This window comes from Rhinolophus ferrumequinum, chromosome 6, assembly GCF_004115265.2.
Source record: "Rhinolophus ferrumequinum isolate MPI-CBG mRhiFer1 chromosome 6, mRhiFer1_v1.p, whole genome shotgun sequence".
NCBI classification, from domain to species: domain Eukaryota; kingdom Metazoa; phylum Chordata; class Mammalia; order Chiroptera; family Rhinolophidae; genus Rhinolophus; species Rhinolophus ferrumequinum.
Genome location: NC_046289.1, coordinates 46721370 through 46747239, shown reverse-complemented (window position 1 = coordinate 46747239; position 25870 = coordinate 46721370). Strand labels below are relative to the sequence as shown.

The following is a 25870-nucleotide window of genomic DNA, read 5'->3' as shown; positions in this document are numbered from 1 at the left end:
TCATCTCAATTTTATTAAGGAAATCTACCAGGATTATTATATATGGTGACTCGAACCATAATCTAATAAAATAATCTAATCAAATGAAGACTAATTTGGTACATTTTCTAATATTGGTTTCTATGCACAATGAAAAAGTATCCATGCACTTCTTTTATGATCTATACTTAAGAAGTATACATTTATATAATTCACCACATACCACAATGCCAAAATGCATTTTTAAAAACATGAATAAACTGATAAGGAGACTATACAAATTGATTAGAAGACTGTACAAATTAAATGGTATGGAACTTACCTTTCTTTTCAACTTCTGACTTATCATAGTTAGGTCTCAGTTTGGCCCCTTTGTCTGCTAGTAATGCCACAAGGGCCTGAGTTACAACAAAGTTTGGGGAGGTTACAAGCTTATTCTCTTCGGCAATTCCTCGGAGAAAGCTGGGTAGAAATTTTCGCTGAATTGGATCATCGACCGTGGTTAGATTTACACCTGTTGCAGCAGAAATCAAGTTCTGAAGAGGCAATTGGAATAAACAAATTTAATTTTTACATATAATTTTGGAACAAAAAGATTTCATTTCAAAAGGTTCTTTTAAGAATCTGTTGGAAACAAACAATGCAACAAGAAAAGTCCTGAAAACTAGCTTACCTGTGTACACAACTGTACTAGGAGTTTTGCGGCACTAGGCGTGTTTGATGCCAGACATCCCACTGCTGTGCTCAGATAAGCCAGGCAAGAGATGGGCTTGTTGGCCTTGCTGTGCCCACCTCGTGAGCGTTCTGATGTTCCTGCCGTGGTAGAAGGGCTGGTGGAGAGGCCAGCTCTCCCTGCTGCAGCCAAGCACATCAATCGAACCAGAGTTCGGATATCTGTAAGTCCCAGAGATTCAAGACCAGCAGCCAGGCTACAACTGGAACCACTACCAGAAAAGGAAAACACATCAGATTGATAAAGAAAACAGACTTCTTAAGGGACCATTTGGAACCCCACATATCATCCATCCATAGTACCAACAACCAAAATAAAAGGTAAGCTGTAGTATCACTAGTCATACATGTCCTAAAAGATGTCCAAAAATATTATGTAAGCTGTTAACTGTTATTGAAACTTTAAAAAAATGTTGACATATGCTTGAAGTATAACTGAATTACCAAAATATAACATACAGGAATGTTCACAAATGATGATGGGCATAAATTGAACAAACCCATGCAACTGATGCCCAGATTAAGAAACTAAATACTACCAACACCTCAGAAGTCTGCTCGGGCCCTTCTCAGTCACTATGCCCTCAAAAGTAACCATTATTCTGACATCTAAAATCATAAATCAGTTTCGCTTGTTTTTGAACTTTATATAACTAAAATAATAAAGTATTCTTTTGTGTCTGGCTTCTTTTGCTCAACATTATGCTTTTAAGTCCCATCCATGTTGTTGCATTATAGCAGTAGTAATTCATTTTCACTGACATATAAATGAAACCTACCACAATTTATCTATACAGGTGACAATCAGGCGGTTTCCAGTGTGGTGCTATTATGAATAGTACTGCCGTGAACATTCCTGCTTATGTCTTTGGGTGCATATATGCAAGCATTTCTGTTGGCTGTATACCCAGAAGTGAATTTCTGGGTCATGGAATAAGTTAATATTCACCTTTAGTTGGTGCTATCGAACAGCTTTCCAAAACAGTTGTACCAATTTATTTTCTCACCAGCAAGGTATGAAAGTTCTGTGTGTTCCTCATCTTCATGCTCACCTTTTCTCCCTAGTCTTTTAAATTTTAGCAATACTGTTGGGTATGTAGTAGTATGTCACTGGGTTTTCATTTTCATTTGTCTGAAGACTAATGAGGTTGAACACCTCATTTTTCATGTTTATTGGCCATTTGGAGATCCTCTTTTATATTATTTTGTATTTTATCCATTTTTCTCGTCTTTTTCTTACTGGAATTCTTTACATATTCTGTTGGTTATATGCATTGCTAATATCTTCTCCCATTCAGTGGCTTTTTTTTTTTTTTTTTAAAGATTTTTATTATTGGGGAAGGGGAACAGTGTGTACTTCCAGGACTTTTTCCAAGTCAAGTTGTTGTCCTTTCAATCTTAGTTGTGGAGGGCGCAGCTCGGCTCCAGGTCCAGGTGCCGTTGTTAGTTGCAGGGGGCGCAGCCCACCATCCCTTGCGGGAGTCGAACTGGCAATCTTGTGGTTGAGAGGACACGCTCCAACCAACTGAGCCATCCAGGGAGCTCAGCAGCAGCTCAGCTCAAGGTGCTGTGTCCAATCTAAGTTGCAGCGGGTGGAGCTCGCTGGCCCATGTGGAAATCGAACCGGCAGCCTTCCACGTTAGGAGCACGGAGCTCCAACCGCCTGAGCCACCGGGCTAGCCTCTGAGTTTTTACTTTATTAATGACTTTTGCTGAACAGAAGTTCTTTTTTTTAATGCAGTGCAATATATCAACCTTTTTCTTTATGGTGAAGACCTTTTGTGACTTGCTTAGAAATCTCTGCCTGTCCCAAGATCAAGAATAAATTCTTCCTTAAATTCTTACAGAAACGTTTTTGATCTACCTTTCACATTCAGCTCTTAGAGCCATTTGGAAATACTTGTTTTATATAGTCTGAGGTTAGGGCCAAGACTCATTTTTCCCCCCTATGTGCATAAACCATCTGACTTAGCCCAAGTTATTGAGAAGACCATTCTTTCCTCATGCTCTGCAGTACAAACACTGCCATAAAAACCATAAATCAAGTGTTTATCTACGTATATGTGTGGGTCAGTTTCGGAACTCTTCTCCACTGTCCAAATTGTCTATTCTTGAGTCAGTACTGCACAGTCTCATCTAAATTTTATGTTGAGTTTCTTTTGGAGTCCTTCTGTCTTCACTGACAGTTAAATACCCTAGCTTAACCATTTCTTAAATGGATGTCTTTTAGGTATTCTTGACTCTCTTCTCTTTTTTAACTTTATAATCCACAGTATGAACATGGTCTCCATGATGGAATCTGCAGGTTGACTTAGTTACACAGTTGGTTAATTCTGCAGAGAAACTCATTTGATCCTTTATTTTCACCCTGTACCAAATGGATCAATAGCTGTAGTTTCCCATTTCAGATAATCAAATAAAATGATTGCAGTTTACTCAGTTACTATAATGGCATTATTTTCTACCTAAAGACAGCCGAGTATTAACCGAATAACTGACTCAATGAATGGATAACAATGACGACCATGTCCAACCTTTCTTTCAATGGTAGATATTCAAGTTTTTAAAAATTCTATCGCATCCTCCCAAACAATAGCCAGACTCCTGTCTAATATATACCAGAATCTAACTTAGCATCATTTGACACAAAATAACACTTACCTGACTGAGAGAAGAGACAGAGCTCTCATGACCATGGTTCTGGCCAGAAGAACCTGAGCAGCAGCAGTCACCCTCCTTAGAGCCACCACTCGGTCGTGAGGGTTTGCTAAGGCAGCTGCCTGCTCACCTAACGTTATTCTCCCAGAGGAACTCTTTTCTACAGAGCCATGGCAACCTGAAAAAATTAAGATTTTGTTTAGATCTCAACACGGTAATAAAAAAATATTCAGACTACAGAAATAATTTCCCATTCTACCTAGATTCTACGCTGCCAGGAAATCCAGAAAACCAGTGTGTTTTACTCATCTGAAACTTTGTTATAAAGAAAATTCCTTGGGAGAAACAGATATTTCTTAGTTAACAATCGATTACAGAAGACTTCTTATACGTTTAGATTTCTTATACATTTTTTTGGTTTTATCAATACTTATTTTGCCCACGTATCATATCTACTATTATTAACAAATATAGGAAAGATATAGTTTTAAAAACAAGCTTTGAGTACACATTAAGGGGTGAGTCATCAATACTGCCCCAATTCTTTACTTTGTATTTCTTATAGCAAAAAGTTACCATACCCTCTCACTCAAATAAAAGAAGACTGCAAGATAGTTCTTAGTCAGTCCCAGGATTTTCTTATCACAGTGTAAAAAAGAAAATCTTACTCATGTTTTATAAATTTTTTATCACTTCACTATTTCATAAAAAAAAAAAATCAAAACTCAATATTGCATTATACCTTAAAAATGTTAAAACGACTGACTAAAGATACTTGGATACTTAATAGGACAATGTTGAACCCTTATTCTTTACCTTTAACTTATTATTATTGACCTAAGAAATAAATTAATGTAGACTCTATAAAATCCATGCCAATCATCATTTCAGTTTACCTATTTGCATTAGAGTCTCTTCCATACTGTTGGTGGCTGTTACCATTGCTACTGATGCTCCCAATGGATCACTGTCGGGGAACTGAACTGGTTCTGGTACAATACGCCGGTCGTTTAAACCAAGTGGTCCAGCAAGTAATTCAAATTCTTCTTCACCTGTTAGCTTTTCATCTTCATCAACCTCCAACATGTCCCAGTCTTCTGGAATTTAAATAAATAGATGTATACTATTTGAATATAAACATGACATAACTCTGCTGGCAACGGTTATTGTGAGATATGTCTAAGATACAGGTGGACTGAAAACCACTGCCCACAAAGTGAACTATGGCACCATCTCCTGGTGACCCAACCAAACTGCACTCCTGAGGCACAGTGAGACCACTAGAAGGGAAAGGGAGTCAGAGCAGTCAAATCCATTTAAAGCAATGGCAAACGTTATAGCTGGTAATGGAGGTTTCGACTAATAAAAAAATATTGTTACAGGGCCAACAAAGAGTTAACGCTGTCCACAATCATTAGGGAATGAGTTCTTTCAAGTAAATGAATGCTCCAGATAAACTGATGCTCACTTAATTATTTATTTTATTTTTTTTTCACTTTTCTCAATTAGGATAAACATTGAAAATATACTATTATATACTTTCCTTACTTTGAAAAAAAAAGCCACACAGAAACGAACATTCTGTGGTAAAGCTAGTATTTGAACCCAGGCCCTTTAACTTTTAAAACTAGGGCTGATGCTATCAAACTAGCTTGAGCTTTTTAGGGAAAGTTTAAGTTAAGATGTACATAAATACAAACACATACGAAGGTAAATTTTAGTAACCAGATGTTAAGCAGAAGGTATATATAAAAAATACATGTAAAAGAAGCTCTCAAAACAACTACCTTCATATACACTGTCCTGCTTGCCAATTAGATCTGGAGCTTGTCCCTTGTACCTGCACCAAACATGAAGAACATTGTGTATTTATATAAAACAGTTAGTACCCAAAAATGCAAATTAAGTCATTAGGACATTTTAAGAGGTCATTAATTAAGCAACACAAAATAAAAAAGTGTGTTTCATGTTATGGGGTAATGTAACAAAATCTGTTGGCATGTAGGCACACACATGCTTACAAAATCAATGACTATTTTACCAAATTACTGGGGAGGTTTATCAGCCATCAACAATTTTTTAAATCAAAACCTATTCCAGAACACCTTAAAGATTTCAATAGTTGACAAAAAGGTCAAAAACCCTATTCACTAGAGATTAACTGCTATTCAAGGTATAAAAAGGTAATATTTTCGTGAAAGCTCATTTTCTCTTAATAGTCTATTTTTTCATCAAGGAAAAACTCTTAATTAAGGTGTCCAAAATGTGGTGAAAAACACAATGAAAACAACTGACCATAATCCTCCTAAAGGTTACCGCAAGCATCCTACCCACAACGTGCCAACACACCAAAGGTTACCCCAGTCAAACTCCAGTGAAGAACCTGCTGACATACCACTGTTCCTGGACCAGACGCCCCCTGCTCTGACAGGAACATGAATTCCTCAACCTCCTCCATTCTTCCTGCCCCCAATTCAGAAATCACAAAACTTTAGGAAAAGTTAAAAAGTAACTGCTCACATGAAAAACAGCTTTAATTCCCATGTATTTAATGAGAGATATTTTGTACTATTCATTCAGAGGGTCTGAATATCCATTCAATTTCAAGGTACCTTTCAGAACTTGTTGTCTTGGATTTGGTCTTCAGGGCTAAGTACTTTTCCCTGCAGCTGCCACAAAGCAGGTAGTAGGGGTTTCCACTCCCACATTCTCCACCGAACCAGCCATCCACGTAGGAGCCATTGCTGCGGTAGCCCTGCCGGTTCGCACTGCGCCCGCAGCCTGGATGATTTCTCTTCATGTGCTGATTGAAGCTGACAACACTGCATTCACACAGTTCACACACCACCACTTCCTCCCTGTCTTCAGACTCACAAACATGCTGCACAAAATTACATATCAAATTATTAGTCAATTTAACATAAAATTAAGAAAAGGTCAATAGATTATTTCTGATATTAAATTAACTACTTTGTTTACATGTGTTGGCATATTTGGGAGATGTTCATTAATGCTACATAAATTTCTTTCAAGTCAGAATTCACTCACACAATCTGAAGATGTTCTTTCCCATTCCTCTCTTTAATAAGTTATAAAAGTAACTGACTATACTACTGAGAAAAGAGAATAAAAACAATTTTCCTCATCTCAAATGATTTTTTAAAAATCCCTCTAATGAAAACTACTTTTTATCTAGCCACATAACATGCATAAATATTTTCTGGATTTCTAAGAAGTCATTAAGATTCATTTATCTTATCAACTTAATAATATAGTAATTTTAATAACAATTGTCACCCCAATAAATTTAAATAAAAAAAAATATCTATATCAAACCAAAAAAAAAAATAATATAGTAGATGCTCTTTCTTATAGGACTTACGCCTTTGAACTTTTCAGTTCCCTGCCACCAAAGCATAACACTAAACAATGTAAACATACAAACCCACCATGTACCCTGTCCCTGGATGGAGGTATTTACAAGATCTAGTGGCACTGGTTTCTAGAATGAGGCATTAACAATGATTAAATGGAACCTATAAAGGAGAAGGACATGCATTCAGTAGCAAGGTGAGCACAGCAGCCACGTTATAGAGCCAGCACAGTTGACTGGGACCTGATGCCTGTTTTGTAAGCTACCTTTGATATTAGAATCAAATATTACCACAATATGGCTCTATTCATCTAGTCTGGGGAGAGAAGCAATAAAATCGCACAGAGACAGCAACAAGAGAGACTTTTTCTTATTAGTTTGTAGGTATCAAAGTAACTTCAAGTGTTAGAGCCCCAAACTTTAGGATGAGATGTTACGACTTTTTAGAGTGTTACAACTCTAGGCAAGGCTGTTATTAGTACGCAATGAACAGGAGGGCAGGAAAATAAGTCAGAGCAGCCCCCGCTGCAGTCACACACACCCAGGTAGGCCAATCCAGTACCTCTGGGATCCACATTCCCAGAATATCATTTTCACTGGTCAGGTCTTGTCCAAACATAGCTTCCATCGCTTCATCATCAAGATCAATTTCCAATTCCTCATCTAAATTAAAGTCATACAACGCCCCTGGGTCTTGCTGCAAAGATATTCCTTCTCTCCGACTTTGATTCCTGTGGGCCTGCACAGAGCGGTATAACCCCGCTCAGAACAAAACAAAAAAGGCATTTTATTTGCATGTATAAAATAATTCTGAATATTTCGCCAATTCTTAACCTCCATACATGAAGATCAGAGTCTATCTCAGCTGACTTACTGGATTCTAGACCATAAACATAACATTTTACCTATCACGTGTTTTCTTTTCTGTAAAAACGGGGTAATAGCACTCATACTGGGGGCTGGCCCAGTGGCTCAGGTGGTTGGAGCGCCATGCTCCTAATGCCGAGGTCGCCGGTTCGATTCCCACATGGGCCACTGAGCTGTGCCCTCTACAGCTAAAACAACAGTTCTCTCTGGAGCTGGGCTGCCGTGGGCTACCGTGTGCTGCCGTGGGCTACTGTGTGCCTCCGTGAGAGTCCAGCGTGAGTGGCCGGTGATGTGTGCTGCCGTGTGCTGCTATGAGCGGCCGGCCAGCATGAGCAGCCGTGTGCTGCGACCAACTGCCTCAGCCTGGGGGCGGGGGGGGGGGGAGGGCAGGTGTAAGGCTCATAATACCAGCATGGGTCAGGGAGCTGTGTCCTACACAACTAGGCTGAGAAACAACGGCTTGAACCAGAGTTGGGCTGGAGGTGGAAGAAGGGGGAAAAAGAAAAGAAAATAGCATTCATACCAAGCAGGGTGGTTCATGGGTTAAATAAGATAAAAAAAACTTTGTAATAACGTATGTTATATAGGAAAAACAGTAAATGTGGGCTGTTATTATTTTAGGTTTTTTTTTTTTTTTAAATCAGTCACTTTCACTATATATTAAGTCATCCTATATTTCTAGGACACTCTTAATTTCTCTTTGTTCCCATAAATTATTAAATCACTATTTATGTTTTAATATTTCAAGGATCAAACTCTGTTTTGGCAAATCACATATCCTAATTTTTAGTTTGGAAAATATGCTCCCTATAACTTATACTTCACATGCCCAGAACATAATCCTAGAAATGTTTACTAACGTAATGAGGGAATTGATTTTTGTGGATCTAGGGCTTTACCTAGTAGTGAAGCCCTAAGGTCCACAGAGAACATCAGAAAAGCCAGTGTCTGCTTCTTTGGCACAGTGTTTTCAGCTCCTTCTCACCATTGATGTTAAATTTTAAGCATGCACCTTCACTTCTTAAATTATAAGTTGCTTGAGGGCAGAAAGCATTTACAAAATTTCTCAATATTTACAAGTGATCCGTATAGCCTTCTGTACCCAAAGGGAAATTAAAATCTATGAATGCATGTTGTGATTTCAATTATGTAAAATTATATAAATACACAGAAAGTAATATACAAAGAGTTGCTCTGTTAATGTGGAGGAACTGACTACTTAGTATCATTAGTTTACATTTTCTTTAATTTTCCTTTTACATTGACTTTAAAATATAAGCAAACTCTATGATACTTTCACCAAGAGAAGGTAAAACATAATTACCTGCTCTTGCTAGCAAAGTGCGAGCAGCTAAATCAAACTTGTGCCTTCTTGTTACTGCTGAGCGACCCCTAGCTGGTGGTCCACTTCCAGAAGCTGCATTCTCTGTATGATCCAGATTATCAGGGCTACAAGTGCAAGGTTGAAAGCAACACAGATTTTTAAAAACCATCATGGATAGAAAGCATAGGTGCATGCTTGCTTGATGGTGGTACTTTTTCCTCCCCATATTACCGAGAATACGTTTACGATAAAACTTGGAAATATATCTGTTATCCCTGATACAGCTCGCAAGTTTTCAATGTGCCATATTGCCATGAGCAATAACTTTATCTGGTTTTGAATTATGTCAACAATGAAATAATTCATGTTCAAATTCGAATGGGATCAGTGGCCTTAACTAAATCTTAAATGATTAAATTCTTAAAATTTAAAATGATCGGGAATCCTTGCCTAGAAGAAACAGATATTTCAAAATAAGTTATGAAAATATTCATAAGTTGTCAGAAAAAGTCAGCATATTTACACAAGATACAAGCCATGGTAACCATATGACTCTGGGCTAAAATTAAAAATGAAGATTTTGTACACCTGAAACTAATTTTTTAAAAAAATGAAGATTTAAAGTTATAAGAAGTGCTGAAGGGGGAAAATTTTAGGAAGAATTGTAGAATATTTTATTATAGCTCATTAAGGCTAGGCATTATCACAGAATTCTTTCCTCAACTTAAAAAAAGGGGGCATATTGTATTCCATATTAAAAACTGAACAAATGAAAATATAAATACATATTAAGAGACAGAAAAGACTTAAAAGTCCTTTTCTATCAAATGCATTAATTAAATCAATTTCTAATATTGAAATGAACATTTTATATCACTTATATGAGATAAAACTATTTTATCAGCATGTTTATTTCAAAATAAATTTGCTTTAATTTTCAGTTTCCTCTTTTCAGATCAATTTTATATAAAAGTTATTTCCTTCTTTCCATGACAACACCCATTCAAGTCAAACCTTGTCATGTCATTTTTACCCTTCACAGACACATAAACTTGCAATTGAAATGTCCATCTTTTCACATATCGCTACTTAGCAACTTTATATACCATTAGAAGCATCTATGATGGGAAATAAACAGGGCTATTGGGGGCATCATTTACAACATGAACAGAAACATGGAAATTGGGAATTTCACCTTTCACTAAAGCCTTCCTCCATGTCAGCGGCATCAGCGGAAGGTATGTCTCCTGGTGACTGCAAGTAACAGGGATCGTTTGACTTGCCACCACTGCCTAGAACCGCTGCTCCATGCCTTGAGTCTGCGGTGCTCCCTGACTGAGGCTCCTCCTCATCCTCATGCCCAGGGTGCTCTATCATCCACATGGCAAGGACAGTGATGTTCTGGGCATCGGCCTCTCCTCGAGCACCTGAGCAGGAACAGAAAAAATTCTGATACTGACTGTGGGCAAAATAATTAGTTATTCATGCTATCAGCTTCAGAGTGGCTGCTATGATGCCACTGTAACTAAATTTGGTGTGAAAAATCTTACCAAGCTTTAGGACCTCTTAAAACACATACTGCATTTAACAAGATCAGGCTTCTCATAGCTGCATATAATGATACATAAAAACTTATCCTACCTGTGGCTTCCATGGCTTTAGCAATCTGCCGGAGAGAGAACCCCATTTCCAGCAAGGGTACTGCAATTGCTGGAGGAGGAGGAGACGTTGAAAGTCTACTGCTTGGGTCTGACAAGGCTGAGACAAAAGGAAAAGTAAAGACCTAAATATTACTAGACACCATGAGTAAAAACTGTTCTTAAGTAACCATAAGTCCCCAATTTCCTAATACTGTCCAAATTTAATGAAATTAAGAATTTTATGCTATAAGAATTCGCTAAATATATAAGTAAACATGATTACACTGTTATAGCTTAAGGCTTTTCTTAAAGATAAACCTGCTGAAAAAAATTTAAAACATTTATTTTAAAATAGGTTCCTACTTACAAAAAATTCAAACAACAGAAATTTGGCAGAATAGTACAAAAAATTCTTTTACCCCTGATCCACTGGAAAGGAAGTAGGAGACATGATGCTCCATCTCCCCTGAATACACTAATATATGACTCCTACAAATAAGGACATTTTCCTGCACAATCATTACACAACCATCAAAGTCAGGAAATCAATAATGTTTTATCATCTAATCCAGATCCCATCCTAGTTGCAGCAAAAGCAAAGGATCCAGTTCAGGATCACCTTTGTATTTAGTTTTCATGTTTCTCTTCAGCCTCCTTCAATCACTTTGATACTTTAAGATTACAAGCCAGGTACATGGTAGAATGTCCCTCAATTTGGGTTTGTCTGATGTTTCCTCATGCTTAGATTCAGGTTGTACTTTTGGGCAGGAATACCACAGGACTGATGCTGCCTTCTTCTCATTACAGTCTATTAGATGATACATTATTTCAATTTGTCCCATAACTGGTGATGTTACCTTTGATCATTTGAGTTAAGTTAGTATCTGACAGGTTTCTCCACTATTTGTATTAATAAGTACTTAGGGGAAGGAACTATGAAAATATGTAAATATCTCATTCCTCATCAAAATTTTACTCACTAGCATCTATTTGTATTTATTGGTTGAATTAATCATTATCATGATGGTTGACATTTAAATGATGGTTTTCTAAGTCCATCATTACTTTAACATTCATCAGTTGGTATTCCACTTTAAAGTGAAGTTTCTACTTTCTCTATAAGTATAGAGTTATAGATTCTTATTGTATTCATGGGTTATTATCTGTTACTATAATTATTTATTTTGATGCCCCAAACCTTCCAGATTTGGCCAGTGGAAGCCCTTTCAATCTGTTTTTATGTCTTTGAGGCATGTGCCCATCATTCTCTGAGCACTTTATCAGTTTCTGGCACCAGCTATTCTAAGCTCATCTCATACTCAATTCTGAAATCAGATTTTCTCTCAGGAGACTGGAGTTCCTTTTTGTAGAGAATGGTATTTAGAAGATCTCATCGCAGCACTAGGTGTGTTTATTGCTACTGAAGCATCACTGCTCCCAGTACTAGTGGAGGCCCTCCTTACCTGCATGGCCCTGGTGCCCAGGCCATGTGGACATTTCCTCACCCCACCTGGACTCCAATACACCATACCAGACCACTCCCGTATACACAAGGAGCCTTCCTCACCCCAATCGGGTTCTGAACCCCCCCCTTCTGGGCCACCATGCCACCTACCTCCCAAGCCCTGCTGGCATGAATGTGTACCTAGCTTGGCCTCACTTAATGGTTTTTGAATTGAATTAGGAAGGAGGGAGGGGAGGAGGACTATAACTCTCATTTTTGCTTTAAAAATGTCACTACTGCTACAGTAGTAATAGTACTGATATGTCTGATGAAATTCTGCTTCTTGCCATGATGGAGTAACAGAGATTGGATTTACTCTCACTTACACAGGCACTTTAGGACAGTGATTCTTGAGAGAAGGGAATCAAATAAGGGAAGGTATACAACTGTCTCAGCTTCTAGCCTGGAGAGCTTCCAAGCTGCCGTTAGGGGAGGGTAAATTCAACCTAAACTCAGTAATCTCTGAATTAAAAAGACAGAGTAGAGAATTCAAAGTGGCTAGAATTCACAGGGTGTAATACCAGAAAGGAGAAAGCTATATAGAAAGAAGAGAGCTGCCCAGAAAGAGAACTCCAGAAATGTGCAGAGGTTCCTCAAATCCTCTGCTGATGCTAATATAGGAACTATCCAAAGCCAGGGAAAGAATCACCAAAAAGCAGCCGGCAGAACAATCCTTGAAGCTAACACAGGGTTGGGAAGGGTTTATGTTAACACAAGCCAGAATGAAAAAACTTTGTAATACATAAGGCACTGGACAGAAAGGTATCAGTTCAGTGATGAGGAAAAATTAGTCCCAAACTAAAGGATGAACTGGTCCCACATAACAAAGCTTAAAAGGAAGACTTGAAAGAATCAAATTGTTTCCACGTAACTATATCCTACAACAAAGCTAAAGTATATTTGAAGAAATACAAAATATTCTGCACCCAATAAGATAAAAATCACAATGTCTGGTATACAATAAAAAATTACCAAACAAAATACAACTCAAAATGAGTAGAAAAACTAGTCAATAGAAACAGATCCAGAAATGAGATAGATGATAAATTAAGTAGAGAAGTACATTAAAATAGATATTATATATACAGTTGATCCTCATTCTTTATGAATTCCATATGTGCAAATTCAACTTCTCATTCAAATAATTTGTTACTCCAAATAAAAACTCAGGGTGTTTTTACAGTCATTCACATGCACAGAAGAACCCAAATTTCAGTCTCCCAATGCACTGTTCCCAGCAGAAGTCAAACAAGGTGATGCTCTGTGTTGTTTCAGCTCTCAGACTGTAAACAAGTGTCCTTTTCACAGTCTATTTTGTGTCACATTTTTTGTGTGTGTATTTTTGTGCTTTTTGTTGATTTCACAGTACAAAATGGCCCCAAGCATAGTGTTGAGATGTTGTCTAGTGTTCCTAAGTGCAAGAAGACTGTAATGTGTCTTACAAAGAAAATATATGTGCTAGATAAGCTTCATTCAGGCATGAGTTATGGTGTTGCTGGTCATGAGTTCAATGCTAATGAATCAACAATATATATTAAATATGGTGCTAAACTAAATAAAAACACACATAAATTAAGGTTGTATATTGATCAGTTGACAAAATGTGACCAGAAGCTCACAGAAACCTAGCCTATATTTTCCTTATGAGCACTAGTTCAGTTTTCATTAATTCAGTGTTTACAGTGACTGTATAGAACACAGCTATTCCAATGAGAACTGATTGTTATTCCACATATTTGATAAGGTAGAAGAAAGATTAAACATGTTAAAAAGACATAAAATATTTTTTTAAAAGACCTAAATCAAACTTCTAGAGACAAACCTCAATATCTAAATGGAAAAAATATACTGGATGGGTTAAGAACAGATTACACAATGCAGAAGATTAATGACCAGAAGACAACAATAAAAACTATCCAACATAAAATACAGACCAAAAAAAGACAGCAACAAGAAAGCATCAGAGCATCAATGATCTGTGAGACTTCAAGTGGCTTAATATACATGTAACTGAAGACACTGAAATGGAGAAGTAGCACAGAAAAAAATCTGAAAAAAATAACAGATGAAAAATTTCTTAATTTAATGACAACTAGAAACCCACAAATCCAAGAAACTCAACAAACTGCAAGTACAAGAAACATGAAGAAAGTTTCACCAGGATAGATCATAATCATATTGAGTCCAGTGACAAACAGAAACATCTTAAAAGCAGCCAGAGAAAGAAAGATTACATCAAGATTAGATTGAGAAAAACTTATCATTGAAAACAATTCAAGCCAGAAGACAGTAGAGCAACATCTTAAAGTACTGAAAGAAAAAAAACTGTCAATCTAGAATTCTATGCCCAATGAAAATATTTTTCAAAAATGGAGGTGAATTAGACTCTTTCAGACATACAAGAGCCAAAAGAATTCACCACCAGCAGACCACTATAAGAAATGTTAAAGGAAGTCTTTCAAGCAGAAGGGAATGACATCAGATGGAAATATGAATCTACATAAAAGAATAAAGAATCTCAGAAGTGGTAAATATGTGAGTAAATATAAAATACATGCTTTAGTTTTTAAATCTTAAAAGATAACTGGCTATTTACAACAAAAATAATAATAATGATGTATTATGGGCCTTTATAACATATGTAGAAATTAAATGTGTAATAACAGAAGTATAAAGGCCGAGAAAGGAGAAATGAAAGCATACTGTCGTTAAATTCTTTTACTACAAATGAAATGGTATAACATTACTTGAAGGTAGACTATGATAATTAAAGATGTATATTATAAACCTAAAAGTAATCTTTAAAAATACAATACAAAGTATCGCTAATAAGCTAACAAAGGAGATAAAATAAAAAAGACTCATTTAATCCAAAGGAGATAGGAAAAGAGGAAAAAGGGAACAAAAGAACAGAGGACATGAACAGAAAGATCGTAAATTTAAACCCAACCATACCAATAATCACATTAAATGTAAGTGGCCTATACATTCCAATTAAAAGACAGAAAACATCAGGTTGGATTAAAAAAGCAAAATCTAAACATAGGCTGCCTTAAACCCACTTAAAATATAAAGACACAATAAGTTAAAGGTAAAATGATGGGAGAAGATATACCATTCAAACATTAATGAAAAAAAATCAGAAGTGGCTATGCTTATACCAGATAAAGCAGATTTAAGGGCAAAGAATATTACCAGGGATAAAAAGAGTCATTTCATAATAATAAAGAGGTCAACTCATTAAGAAGATATAACAATCCTAAATGTTTATGGAACCAAAGACAAAAGTTTAAAATACATGAAACAAAAACTGATCAATGAAAGGGGAAATAAACAAATCCATAATTGCAATCAGAGATTTCAACACTACTCTCTCAATAATTGGTAGAATAAGTAGACCCAGAATCGGTAAGGATAAAGAAGACTTAGGCAGCACTATCAACTGTCAACCAACTTGATCTAACCAACGGTTTATAGACTACTCCACTCAACAACAGCACAATACACATTTTTTCCAAGTGCACGTGGAATATTTATCAAAACAGACCATATTCTGGGTCATAAACAAGTCTCAATAAATTTAAAGAATCGGGGTGGCCGGTTAGCTCAGTTGGTTAGAGCGTAGTGCTCTAACAACAAGGTAGCCAGTTTGATCCCCACATGGGCCACTGTGAGCTGCGCCCTCCACAACGAGATTGAAATAACTACTTGACTTGGAGCTGATGGGTCCTGGAAAAACACACTTAAATAAATGAAAGTTAAAAAAAAATTAAAAAATTTTAAAAATAAATAAATTTAAAGAATTCAAATTATACAAGATATACTCTCTGATGACAATGAAATTAAATTAGAAATCAACAACAGAAAGATATTTGAAAAATCCTCAAATATTTGGAAACAATAATATAGTTCTAAATAACCCATATGTCAATGAAGATATCAGTGGTAAATTAGAAAGTACTTTAAACTGAATGAAAATGAAAACACAGCATTTCAAAACGTTATGAGTAGCAGCAAAAATCAGTGCTTAGGGTGAAATTCATAGCACTAAAAATGCCTTTATTAGAAAAGAAAGGTTTAATATAATTGGTAAACAGTACATTATTCTCTCCCAAATAGCCATAATTTAATGAAATTAAATGACAGTTCTGTTTGATGAGGCAGACCCCTTTTTATTAAAATCACTGTTTTACCTTTAATGAAGACAAAACACAACACCCACATAATAAGTCTTACATATCTGGAATGCCAAGAGATTTAAGTGTCATAGAACATGGGAACACACGCACCTGTGCGGTTAGCTGGCCTTGCTGACTGGGAATCAGGAGAAGTTAAGCTTTGCCTCCTTCCTACTTCATCAGAAGGAGAGGTTGGTAAGGATGATATTGGAGGAGTCTGTGCACGACGAGTGGGAAGTACAGTGGTAGTTGGGTAACTAGAGAACATTTGCCTTTAAGAAAACAACAATGATTAGTATAAAAATCCAATGAGCAAATACATATATCACCATCTTATAAAAGAATATGTGACCTGGAAAACTATACAAGTTAGCTATAATTTAATTGGGGACAAGGGAGAAAGACTCCACAGTTTTAAAAATCAGTATCTCACAGGATGCTTTTACTATAAAAGTATAATACCTAATCATTTGTTCAGCAAAAAGGTAGCAACATAGCAGGTGGAAGAACATAGCAATTACCAAAAAAGATTTTATAAAATCCCTGCCTTCATGGCACTTTCCTCAACTGTAATACCAAGATGACAGGTGTATTTTGGTAGGCTTACAGGAGTTAGAATGAAAAAGACTTTTAAAGATAGAAAACTTACAGTTACTTCAAATATAAATTCACTAGCTAGCCATGAAATTATTCACAAGGATTCACAGTAATAGTATATAGGGAAGTTATGGAAAGAAAATGGCCCAGTCAGCCTGCACAACTGAAAAATAGCATATAAACGGCATGCCAGCTGTGTAGAGCAGGAAAGGTACCAGAGAGGCAGCACCTCTCAGGACGAGAAGGCAGACATTGTCCAAAGAATAAAGTTAGGAAGATCCTCACTGACTGACTGCTCTTTTGATTTGTCCAACAGAACTAATAACTTTTTAAGCATCAAAAAGCATTGTCTACCCAGTTAAATAATGGTGATATGATGGTCTTTACATAGGGGACAGTTGTTTCCCTGATTTTTTTCATTTTAAAATATATTCAGCCGGGCAGAGACAACTGCAGAAGACTGAGAAGAAAGGAGGAATCACAGGCCTGGTGAATGCTTCTGGCAGCAAGAGAGCATTATTTTACCATTGAATCCTATGCCTATACTACAGAGCTTGAAAGGCAAAAAAGAGTCGCAGCACTACTGACCCTCTGGGGATGTCCTGAATTCTATAATTGCTGGAGGGATTAAAAATCACATTAGAATATCCTACCATTTCTTGAACATAAGCACTTCTTTGGAACTGTGGCACTTAAGTGAGAGAGCTAAGAGGCAGGAGATGTGTGGGGAATGGGTAAAGGTAGCTACTAAGATTAGTGTTCCTTCTGCCTAAGATCAGAGCAATAATTTTTAACGTGTGGCCACCGCATCAGGATCACTGGGGAAACTTAACTGAAATACAAACTATGTGCCCAGCAGACTTACTAAGAGATTTGCTGGGGAATACAGCTCCAGAGCTTTAAAAAGCCTACCAGGTGGCTCTTGTGCACCACAAAATTGACAGTCATTGCAATAACAGCCACTCTCTCTTATACTAACATGTCAGTCTACACATTGGGGAATACTAATGACCTGTTAATTAAGGGGAGGGGGAAAGAAATAAGAAAAAGGGAGGCTATCCATTCTCCTTCCCCTTATTTCCCTTAAGAGAGCTCACAAAATAGCCTCTCCCTACAGATCTTCTCTCAAGGTTTTCATTGTGTGTATACAACTAGCAAACTGAAGCAAAAAGAAAATGTTAACATTACCAGAAATTTACAAATCTACTGAAATAGGGTTGGCTGAAGAAGCATCACAAGACATGCTCTTTCATTTGAGTAGACTTATTTGATCTTACAGTAAGAAGACACTATGCTTTAAAGGGAAATAACCTGAGAAAATTATTTTTCATGGGTGAGGTCTTTCTTGAGGCTGTAATATTCAAAATACAATATTTTCAAATTCAAATACAATATTATTTTAAGGAAAAAAATATTCAAAAGCTTAGTCAAAAAAGAAAAAAAAAGGATCAATACAAGGCAATAGAAAGTTGTCAGCAGCACCGTTGATTAGATCTGGGACCACTGCTAACTGGCTGTAAGACTTGGGGCAAGTTGTTAAACTTCTGAGGAACATTTCCAAGTTCAGTAAAATGGGTTTGACCATATGATCTCTTAGGTTCCTTCTATCTCTAGAATGCGTTAAGTTGGGCACATTCTTTGTAAGAGACCAATTGTGTATTCAGAACCATAGCCATCAAATATGGCAGACTTTACAGGTCAACTTCCCTACCTGAGAAGACTTAGTGGCATCACTCCTGGGGACTCAGAGGCAGGCACTGTTTCTGTGTCAGTAACTGGAGTGGTGGCAGTTGTAGTGTCCTCCAGTGAGCTGCTCATAAAGGAAGTCGTGCTCGAGGCTGATGGGCTGGTGGTAACTGGAGTCTGTGCCTGCTGGGCTTGGTCACTTTCTTCAGCTTGTTGGTCAATCTCTATAAATCAAGGTAAAGGTTAAGGAAGTAGCAAGGATTTATTTTCTCAAATGTGACATGGGAATGGAAAATTTTTAACCTTTAATTTGGAAAGTTTCTAAATATATTTAATCAATTATCAATTTCTATGAAAGATTTACAGAAAAAAAATGTTCTTACATAAACGTATACATCTGTGTATTCACTATTGTACTCAAAATTGTAGACTCTATAGACAATAATGTAATAAGTCCTTGTAATTACTCATTTCTTTTCTTAGGGAAGGTTCTTTAAAAAAAAAAAAGTCTCATTTATGCTTGTAAGATTTGACCAGAGATTCTCTAAAGATATCAATCATTAAAACTGTGTTTCCTTAGCACTTCGATTTTGATGCCTATCTTTACTCTTTAAATAGGTAAAGATGAAGACATGTAAATACAAGAATAATGAAAATCTAGACAGAAACTCTATGCTCTGAAAAGGGCAATGCATCACAAAATAAACTACTCCAAGTTAAAAAAAAACTTAGTTGCTACAAAGATAGCTAATTCTATTAAGGTTTGCTAAATGGCCACATATTTTCATAATCATCATGATCTTAACACTTCTATTCTATGCACCATGCACCTCTCTCTGCCTATGTACTGTCTAAGCTAGAAAAGGAAGGAGGGAGTAAAGGAAATGGAAAGGAAGGAGGAAAAGGAAGGGAAGGAAGAAATAGACAATGGGAGTTCCATGAAGACAAGGGACTTTGTTTTGTTCACTGCTGACTCCCCAGAACCTAGAAGAGTACCTGGCATATAATTAACAGGCACTCAATAAATATTTACTGAATGGATCTCATTTTCATCTCAGAATTCATATTATCCTCAACAGTGAGGATAAATGATAAAACAAGGTTTTTTACATATAATACAGAGTCAATGAAAGTAGTACTTTAAAATGACCTTTAAAATGTCTCTGAGAAGTTATCAGAATAATATATATTTTGAATCACATCAATAAATACTTGAATACCTTTTGTGACATGAGTTAAATTTCAGTTTTACAAAATGTAAGTTTTGTAAAATAATATTTACAAAATTTTTACAAAATTATTAAATTCTAATGCTTTATAGGTCTAAAATAGAAAAGTATCGATAGAGGATTAATATAAAAGAGAAAAAAGAACTGTCCACCTTGCAAAGGAAAAACAATGTGAAAATTACTTTGGCAAAAAAAAGAGAAAGTTTATAAATAATTTCAATTATAAATAATTTCAACAGCACAAAAGAAAAAATAATATCAGATAACATACCTTGCTTAATTTTGCCCCCAAACTGGTCTTCCAAAAGCCCATGGACCACTAATTTATAGATCATGGCTTGAGCTCGTTCCAGATCAGCTAATCCCAATGCTCTCTTTATGGGCGACCGCATGACTGCTCGCTTCACCATGTGTCGCATCAAAAACTGCAGGGCCGCGCGCAGTTCCACATCTTCATGGACAACTGGAGAGCTCGCACAGTCTGAGTTGTGGCCATTTTCAGCTAGAACTTTTGGTATCAGCAACAGCTCAGCATATTTACTACAGCCAAGAAGAGCACTAAGTGATTTCATAGCACCAAGGTAGAGATAGGACAGCTGGACTGCTCTGATTTCTGACTGGGCTATGTCATGGTTTTTGGACATGTGTTCATGATTTTTTCTTTTTCCTTCTGGCATTTGATGTTGGGATTCCACACCTGGGAGAGTTGGATCTGAAGAAAATGAAGCTATTTCGTTTTCAGATTTGGAGCTTGTGGTACCCTGACTTTTGACATCGTCAGATGTTAAGCCTGTTTGCATATCTAAAGCAGATTCACTCTCGGTTTTCTGTTCAACATCCCCTTTCTCCTCAGACTCATGTCGGTGTTTCTTTTCATGTCGCTTGGTGCTCTGTTTGCCCATGTCTTCATGAATGCCAGTCAGATACGTGAGGTCCAGCAACACAGAAGCCGTCAGGCCCCGGAATCGCGCCACGTCAAAAGGCAGTGGTTCACAGGGTTCCAGGTTATACAGTGGAGTATCACTAGGCGACCAAAAAGTTGGGAAGCTTTAATAAAGATCAGAATGACACAGGAAGAAGCAAGTGAGGGATAGACAGGAGGAAGGTACAGAAAATAATGTAGACCAAATAAGATGCATCATGTACACAGTACAGAGAACAACTGATACAAACTAGAGAGGTCATCACAGAGAGAACGATGACTCTACTACGAGAAAATGGGGAGATGTGATGCGAATGCAAAAGCAATGAGATGTGCATGTGCTTTCAAATAAGAACATTCACTATAACGTAAAGTAAGCCAGGAATTAGAAAACTCTCTGTAAAGAGCCAAGCAATAAATATTTTAGACAGTGTGGGCCACAACCTTTGAACCCTACCATCCACTGAGGTACCTAAACGAGGGGGTGTGGCTCTGTAACTATTTACAAAAAACAGGAAGTGGGCCAGGTGTTCTTTGCCAATTCCTAATGTAAGCTATTTGGAAAGTTGTATAATAAATCTAATTTATTATGTGGCTAATGGCCATTTATAACCTATTCCAGAGAAGACTTTGCTTCATTTAAAACATTACATTGTATTCTTCAATTAATGCTTCCAATTTATAGTTTAAGCAAAAATATGATCAGATATTTTCTGATATTTGGCAAGAATTTCCTGAAGTTTAAAAATCTTGTAATTCAATAAAATGTAACAGAAAGTTTGAGGAAGTATAAAAAGTTTGGTGGCACACATTTGTTGTATTAATCTAAATCTTAGTTCTAACTTAACCTTCCTAATCTTATTTTCCCTTTACCTCATTTTTCTTATTTGTTTTAATTTAACTTATTTGGTTACACTGTATGCATATTAATAAGGATTAATAAATCCTTTCTGAAACAAGGCAAAGAATAAAAGATAGATATTTTCACGTAACATTGTAAAATTTTCATTGGTTTCTTAGCTTGGTGGAGGTGGGGGGAGGTAGAATCTATCAACTCCTAAAATGATGTGTAAATTTTATGTATGCATATTTTTTAGCTGAGAGAGTCCATAGGTATTGTTAAACTCTAAAACAGTACAGCCTCTGAAAAATACTTAAGAAACACTGTTTTAGGTATTATCCCATGTCATATCAACACAATCCCATGTCACAGAATCACTTTAGGCAGTATAGTGAACAGTTATATTCTCAATAAATTCTTATTTTCAAATGATACAATTATATAGGAATTAGATAAGTGAGTCCCCTTATCGATGGAGATACTTGACATATTTCTTTTTAAACATATAAAGTTTCTAGTTCATACAAATCCTATCTGATGGCAAAACACATCTAAATGCTTTTAAGTATATACACAGTTTATGTCAAATAATGTCATTTTCGTATTTATCCAAAATGTTACACACACACACTGAGAGGATAGAAACAAGTGCTTAAAAAAAAAAAAAGCAAGAATACTTAAAATCACAGATAATATAAAACCTAATTTTAGTCACTCAAACGTTCTCGTCCTACATTCAAGGCCCTTCTACACGAAATGTAACTGACGGATCTGCTGGCTGGCTTTTTTCTATTCCAGTGTATAATAAACATGATCAAAAAGTAGAAAGGCAAATGAAAAATAGAAAGATCCCAGTTAGACTTACCATTTCTTCACAAAACAAAACAAAAACTACATACTTTACAAACCACTAGTATTCCAGGGAACATAGATTTGGGAAATATTCCTTTATGAAATCATACACAACTGTATGAAAAAAGGTATTTTAAAAAGTTAATTGGCAGCTCACCTAAAGTAATAATTACTGTCCATAGGCAATGGCCCATGTTACCATTAAGTACTCATTTGCTATAAGCATAACTCAACAGATCATACCTGATTGTAATTTCTGCTTCATCCCATTGGACCTTGGCAGACGTGCTGCCCTCTTTGACCACTCCCAGCAGCGTGGCATGGCGCCCAGTTTGCTTGTGAACACACCGACCTCCAACTCTAAGGCCAGCATCAACTCCTCCTATCACTGCCAGCACAGGCCACACCTCTATGCAAAGGGTCCTCAGCTGCAGCTCTGAGAGGTCAGCAAGGCCATGTCTATTATGTTTACCTTTCTCTTCCTCTTTGCTCTCCTTCTCCTCTCTCATTTCATTTTCCTCTCGGCTTTGAACCGAGCGGCTTTTCTTTAGCTTCTGACCTGACTCTTTAATACATATCTTAATTTTGTGCAGCCTTTCCATCATTTTTTTGTTAATGCAGTAAGTCCAACGGTCTGTTCGGTGAAGGATTCGGATAAGCTGAATAGTGGCCTCCGCCAGCACTGCTGCTACTGGACTACAAATGGGGTCTCCTGGAAGTAAGTCTCGTGGTGTGCCACGCATCTGCATATCACAAATTTTCACCTGGAAAAGAAGAGAATGGCAAATGTGTGATAGTAATATTTCTCCTAAACTGTAAGTTCTAGCACATGTATAAATTCTAGCACATGTAATCCCATGTTAAACTAGTGTTTGGTCTCCTAATACATGTGTATTATACCACTGGCCCCATTAAGGAGTGAGCAAATATTACAGATCTACTGAAGTTTGTAACGAGTTATGGTCCTCTGAAATAAACTGCCCAGTCATTTAAAATTCATGCAGGCTGTGAGTATCATAGCTGTTACAGCCACATGGAAGATGGATACAGACCAAGGTATATGTGACTAACTCAATTCAGTCCAAAAAAATAAGATGCCTTGAGAATCTATTCACTCTCATCCTCGAGACTCCAGAATAATATTGAGTCCTGGGACCATCTTATATTGTTTAAGGAGCACAAAGGTAAAATCATAAGTGTAGATAATTAGGAGAGTCCCAATCTGGACACACACTTCAAATAAGACACATAGAGGTTCAGAGAAGAGTAAGACTTGGGTTCAAATTTTAACTCTGCATAACCTTGAAAAATTATTTAATCTTGCTAAATAAACCTCAGATTTTTCATCTGAAAAAAGATGGCACTAATAATAGTATTAATAGTATTGTATGGTTATTTTAAAGATTAAATGAGCCTATGTATATAAAGTGCTTATTAGGACAGTGCCAGGCACACAGTAAATGTTCAAAAAAATGTCAATGGCTACCCCGAAATTATACCTTCTTGAAAATTTAAAAAATATATTTAAAAGCACAGAATAAAAGTACTATATTTTGCTGTGTATAATGCGCACTTTTTTGCCCAAATTTGTGAGGGAAAAATAAGGATGCGCATTATACATGGGTAGTATTGATTCTGAATCTATATAAATGTTTTTAATTCTTTTATTTATGCTTATGATTTAAAAGTGTAACTCTAGAAATCAATAACTGTATCCATATGCAAAATAATACCCTGGAATATGATAGTCAGTTTTGTTGAACTTAAGAGGAACTTGCAATGACGATTAGTTTTTGGTCTTCTACGATGCGTAACTATCATAAATTTACCAGTACATAAAATTTCTTGTATCTTCAATCTGTCCCTGTGTTTTGTAATTATTTGTTACATAAAATTTCTTGTACCATAATATGTTAAAAAATAAATGTTAAAATTCTTTTATAATACAAAAAATAAGCACTTAAATGTAAACAAGTAAAAATTTGAATTACAAAATTAAAACGAAAGATTTTTTCCCCCTGAAAGTTTGAGCCAAAAACGTGGCTGCGCATTATACACGAGAACACATTACACATGACAATATACTTTCATGGTTAGGATTTACCAAGTCCAGCACTTCCATTACAGAAATATTATTGGAGGACAGAGCACATTTAATCCAAATTTCTGAAATAATTTAGCATTTTGTGATATGTTAATAATGTTGCCAAATTACAAATGTCTTTATTAATATTCTGCCATCAAAAAAAAAGAGAAATATTATATATGAGATAAAAACTTCCTACTAACAGGGTGGCCCGTTCACTCAGTTGGTTAGAGCATGGTGTTAATAACACCAAGGTTGCCGGTTCAATCCCTGCACGGGCCACTGTGAGCTGTGCTCGTCTTAAAACAAAACAAAACAAAAACACTTCCTACTAAAAAATAACTAGAAATTCTGGAGACCAAACCCAGTCTACCCTACATCCTCAAGTGAAAGGATGGATTAGAAAACAAATCCACCCACCAGCACAGGGAGATGACAAAGGAGTTTGCCCCTGCCTGGGTTTTAGATGAGAAAAAAAGTTTAGAGCTAGGGGATATCTCTTTAAGAGGGTCCTTCTAAAGGTTTAGGGATCGCATTTATAATACCTACAAGATCTGAGAATCCCCTCAACTGAATGAATGAAAGGCAGCTTCCCCATCACAACTGGAACTACCATTATTCAGCTAAGATACCTGATTACATTTAAGGTTATTTCTATTATTTCTTTCATATTCATAACTGCCAACCAGATTTAGGTTTTAGGAACCAGATTATTCCTAAACTATTACCTATAATTCTTATAATTGCACATAGGCTTGAAAGTTGACTCACTATGTTCACATTGCCAGAATATCAAACAGTGCTTTAATAAAAAGTAAAGGCAATTTCTAAAAGTAATCTGTCTTCCAGAAGAGTAAATTGCCTGAGCAGGTCCTTTGAATAGTAGAAATAACCTATATATATAAGCTCGATCTATGCTAACAAATATCAATAAAAAATGATAAATATCCTTTATGTTTTAGACTTGAGTCTTCCTTACCTTCTCCCCTGGGTTGCTACTATAGAACATTACACACGGATACAACTGTGCTGCATCCACATCTTCAAAAGCTAATTTGGGTTCCTATAGTGTGACAGAGGTGATGAAAAGAAAAGGAAAAAAAAAATTAAAAAAAATTAATAATATCCAATCAATCACATTAAGATTCAAAGCTCTTAGGAGACAGAACAAAGTTACTAAAGCCAAATTTCAATTAACCTTTCTAACCAAGGAAATTCCACATTATTACAAATGATCCTAATTTGTTCATCTGTCAATAATCTTACTGGGATTTTACTATCTTTTTGTTGTTTGATGCTGATAAATACTATAAGAACCAAAAAGTATTAGAGAAAAAGCAAAGAATGGATAATCTATAATCTGAGTAATAGCACTTAAATAATTGAGTTGAGTGTAAATAAA

General features: G+C 36.2%; 1 protein-coding gene across 1 annotated transcript in view; it reads right to left on the bottom strand.

Annotated features, from left to right (window-relative positions):
* HERC1 (HECT and RLD domain containing E3 ubiquitin protein ligase family member 1) overlaps positions 1 to 25870 on the bottom strand; it is a 171383-nt gene that overhangs the window by 33592 nt on the left and 111921 nt on the right. The window contains 15 exon segments of the mRNA XM_033108207.1: positions 302 to 515; positions 653 to 923; positions 3373 to 3547; positions 4266 to 4466; positions 5157 to 5209; positions 5982 to 6250; positions 7284 to 7504; positions 8934 to 9058; positions 10129 to 10360; positions 10575 to 10691; positions 16367 to 16527; positions 18564 to 18762; positions 20039 to 20814; positions 22626 to 23146; positions 25448 to 25531. Coding sequence (XP_032964098.1) covers positions 302 to 515; positions 653 to 923; positions 3373 to 3547; positions 4266 to 4466; positions 5157 to 5209; positions 5982 to 6250; positions 7284 to 7504; positions 8934 to 9058; positions 10129 to 10360; positions 10575 to 10691; positions 16367 to 16527; positions 18564 to 18762; positions 20039 to 20814; positions 22626 to 23146; positions 25448 to 25531 — 3619 coding nt within the window.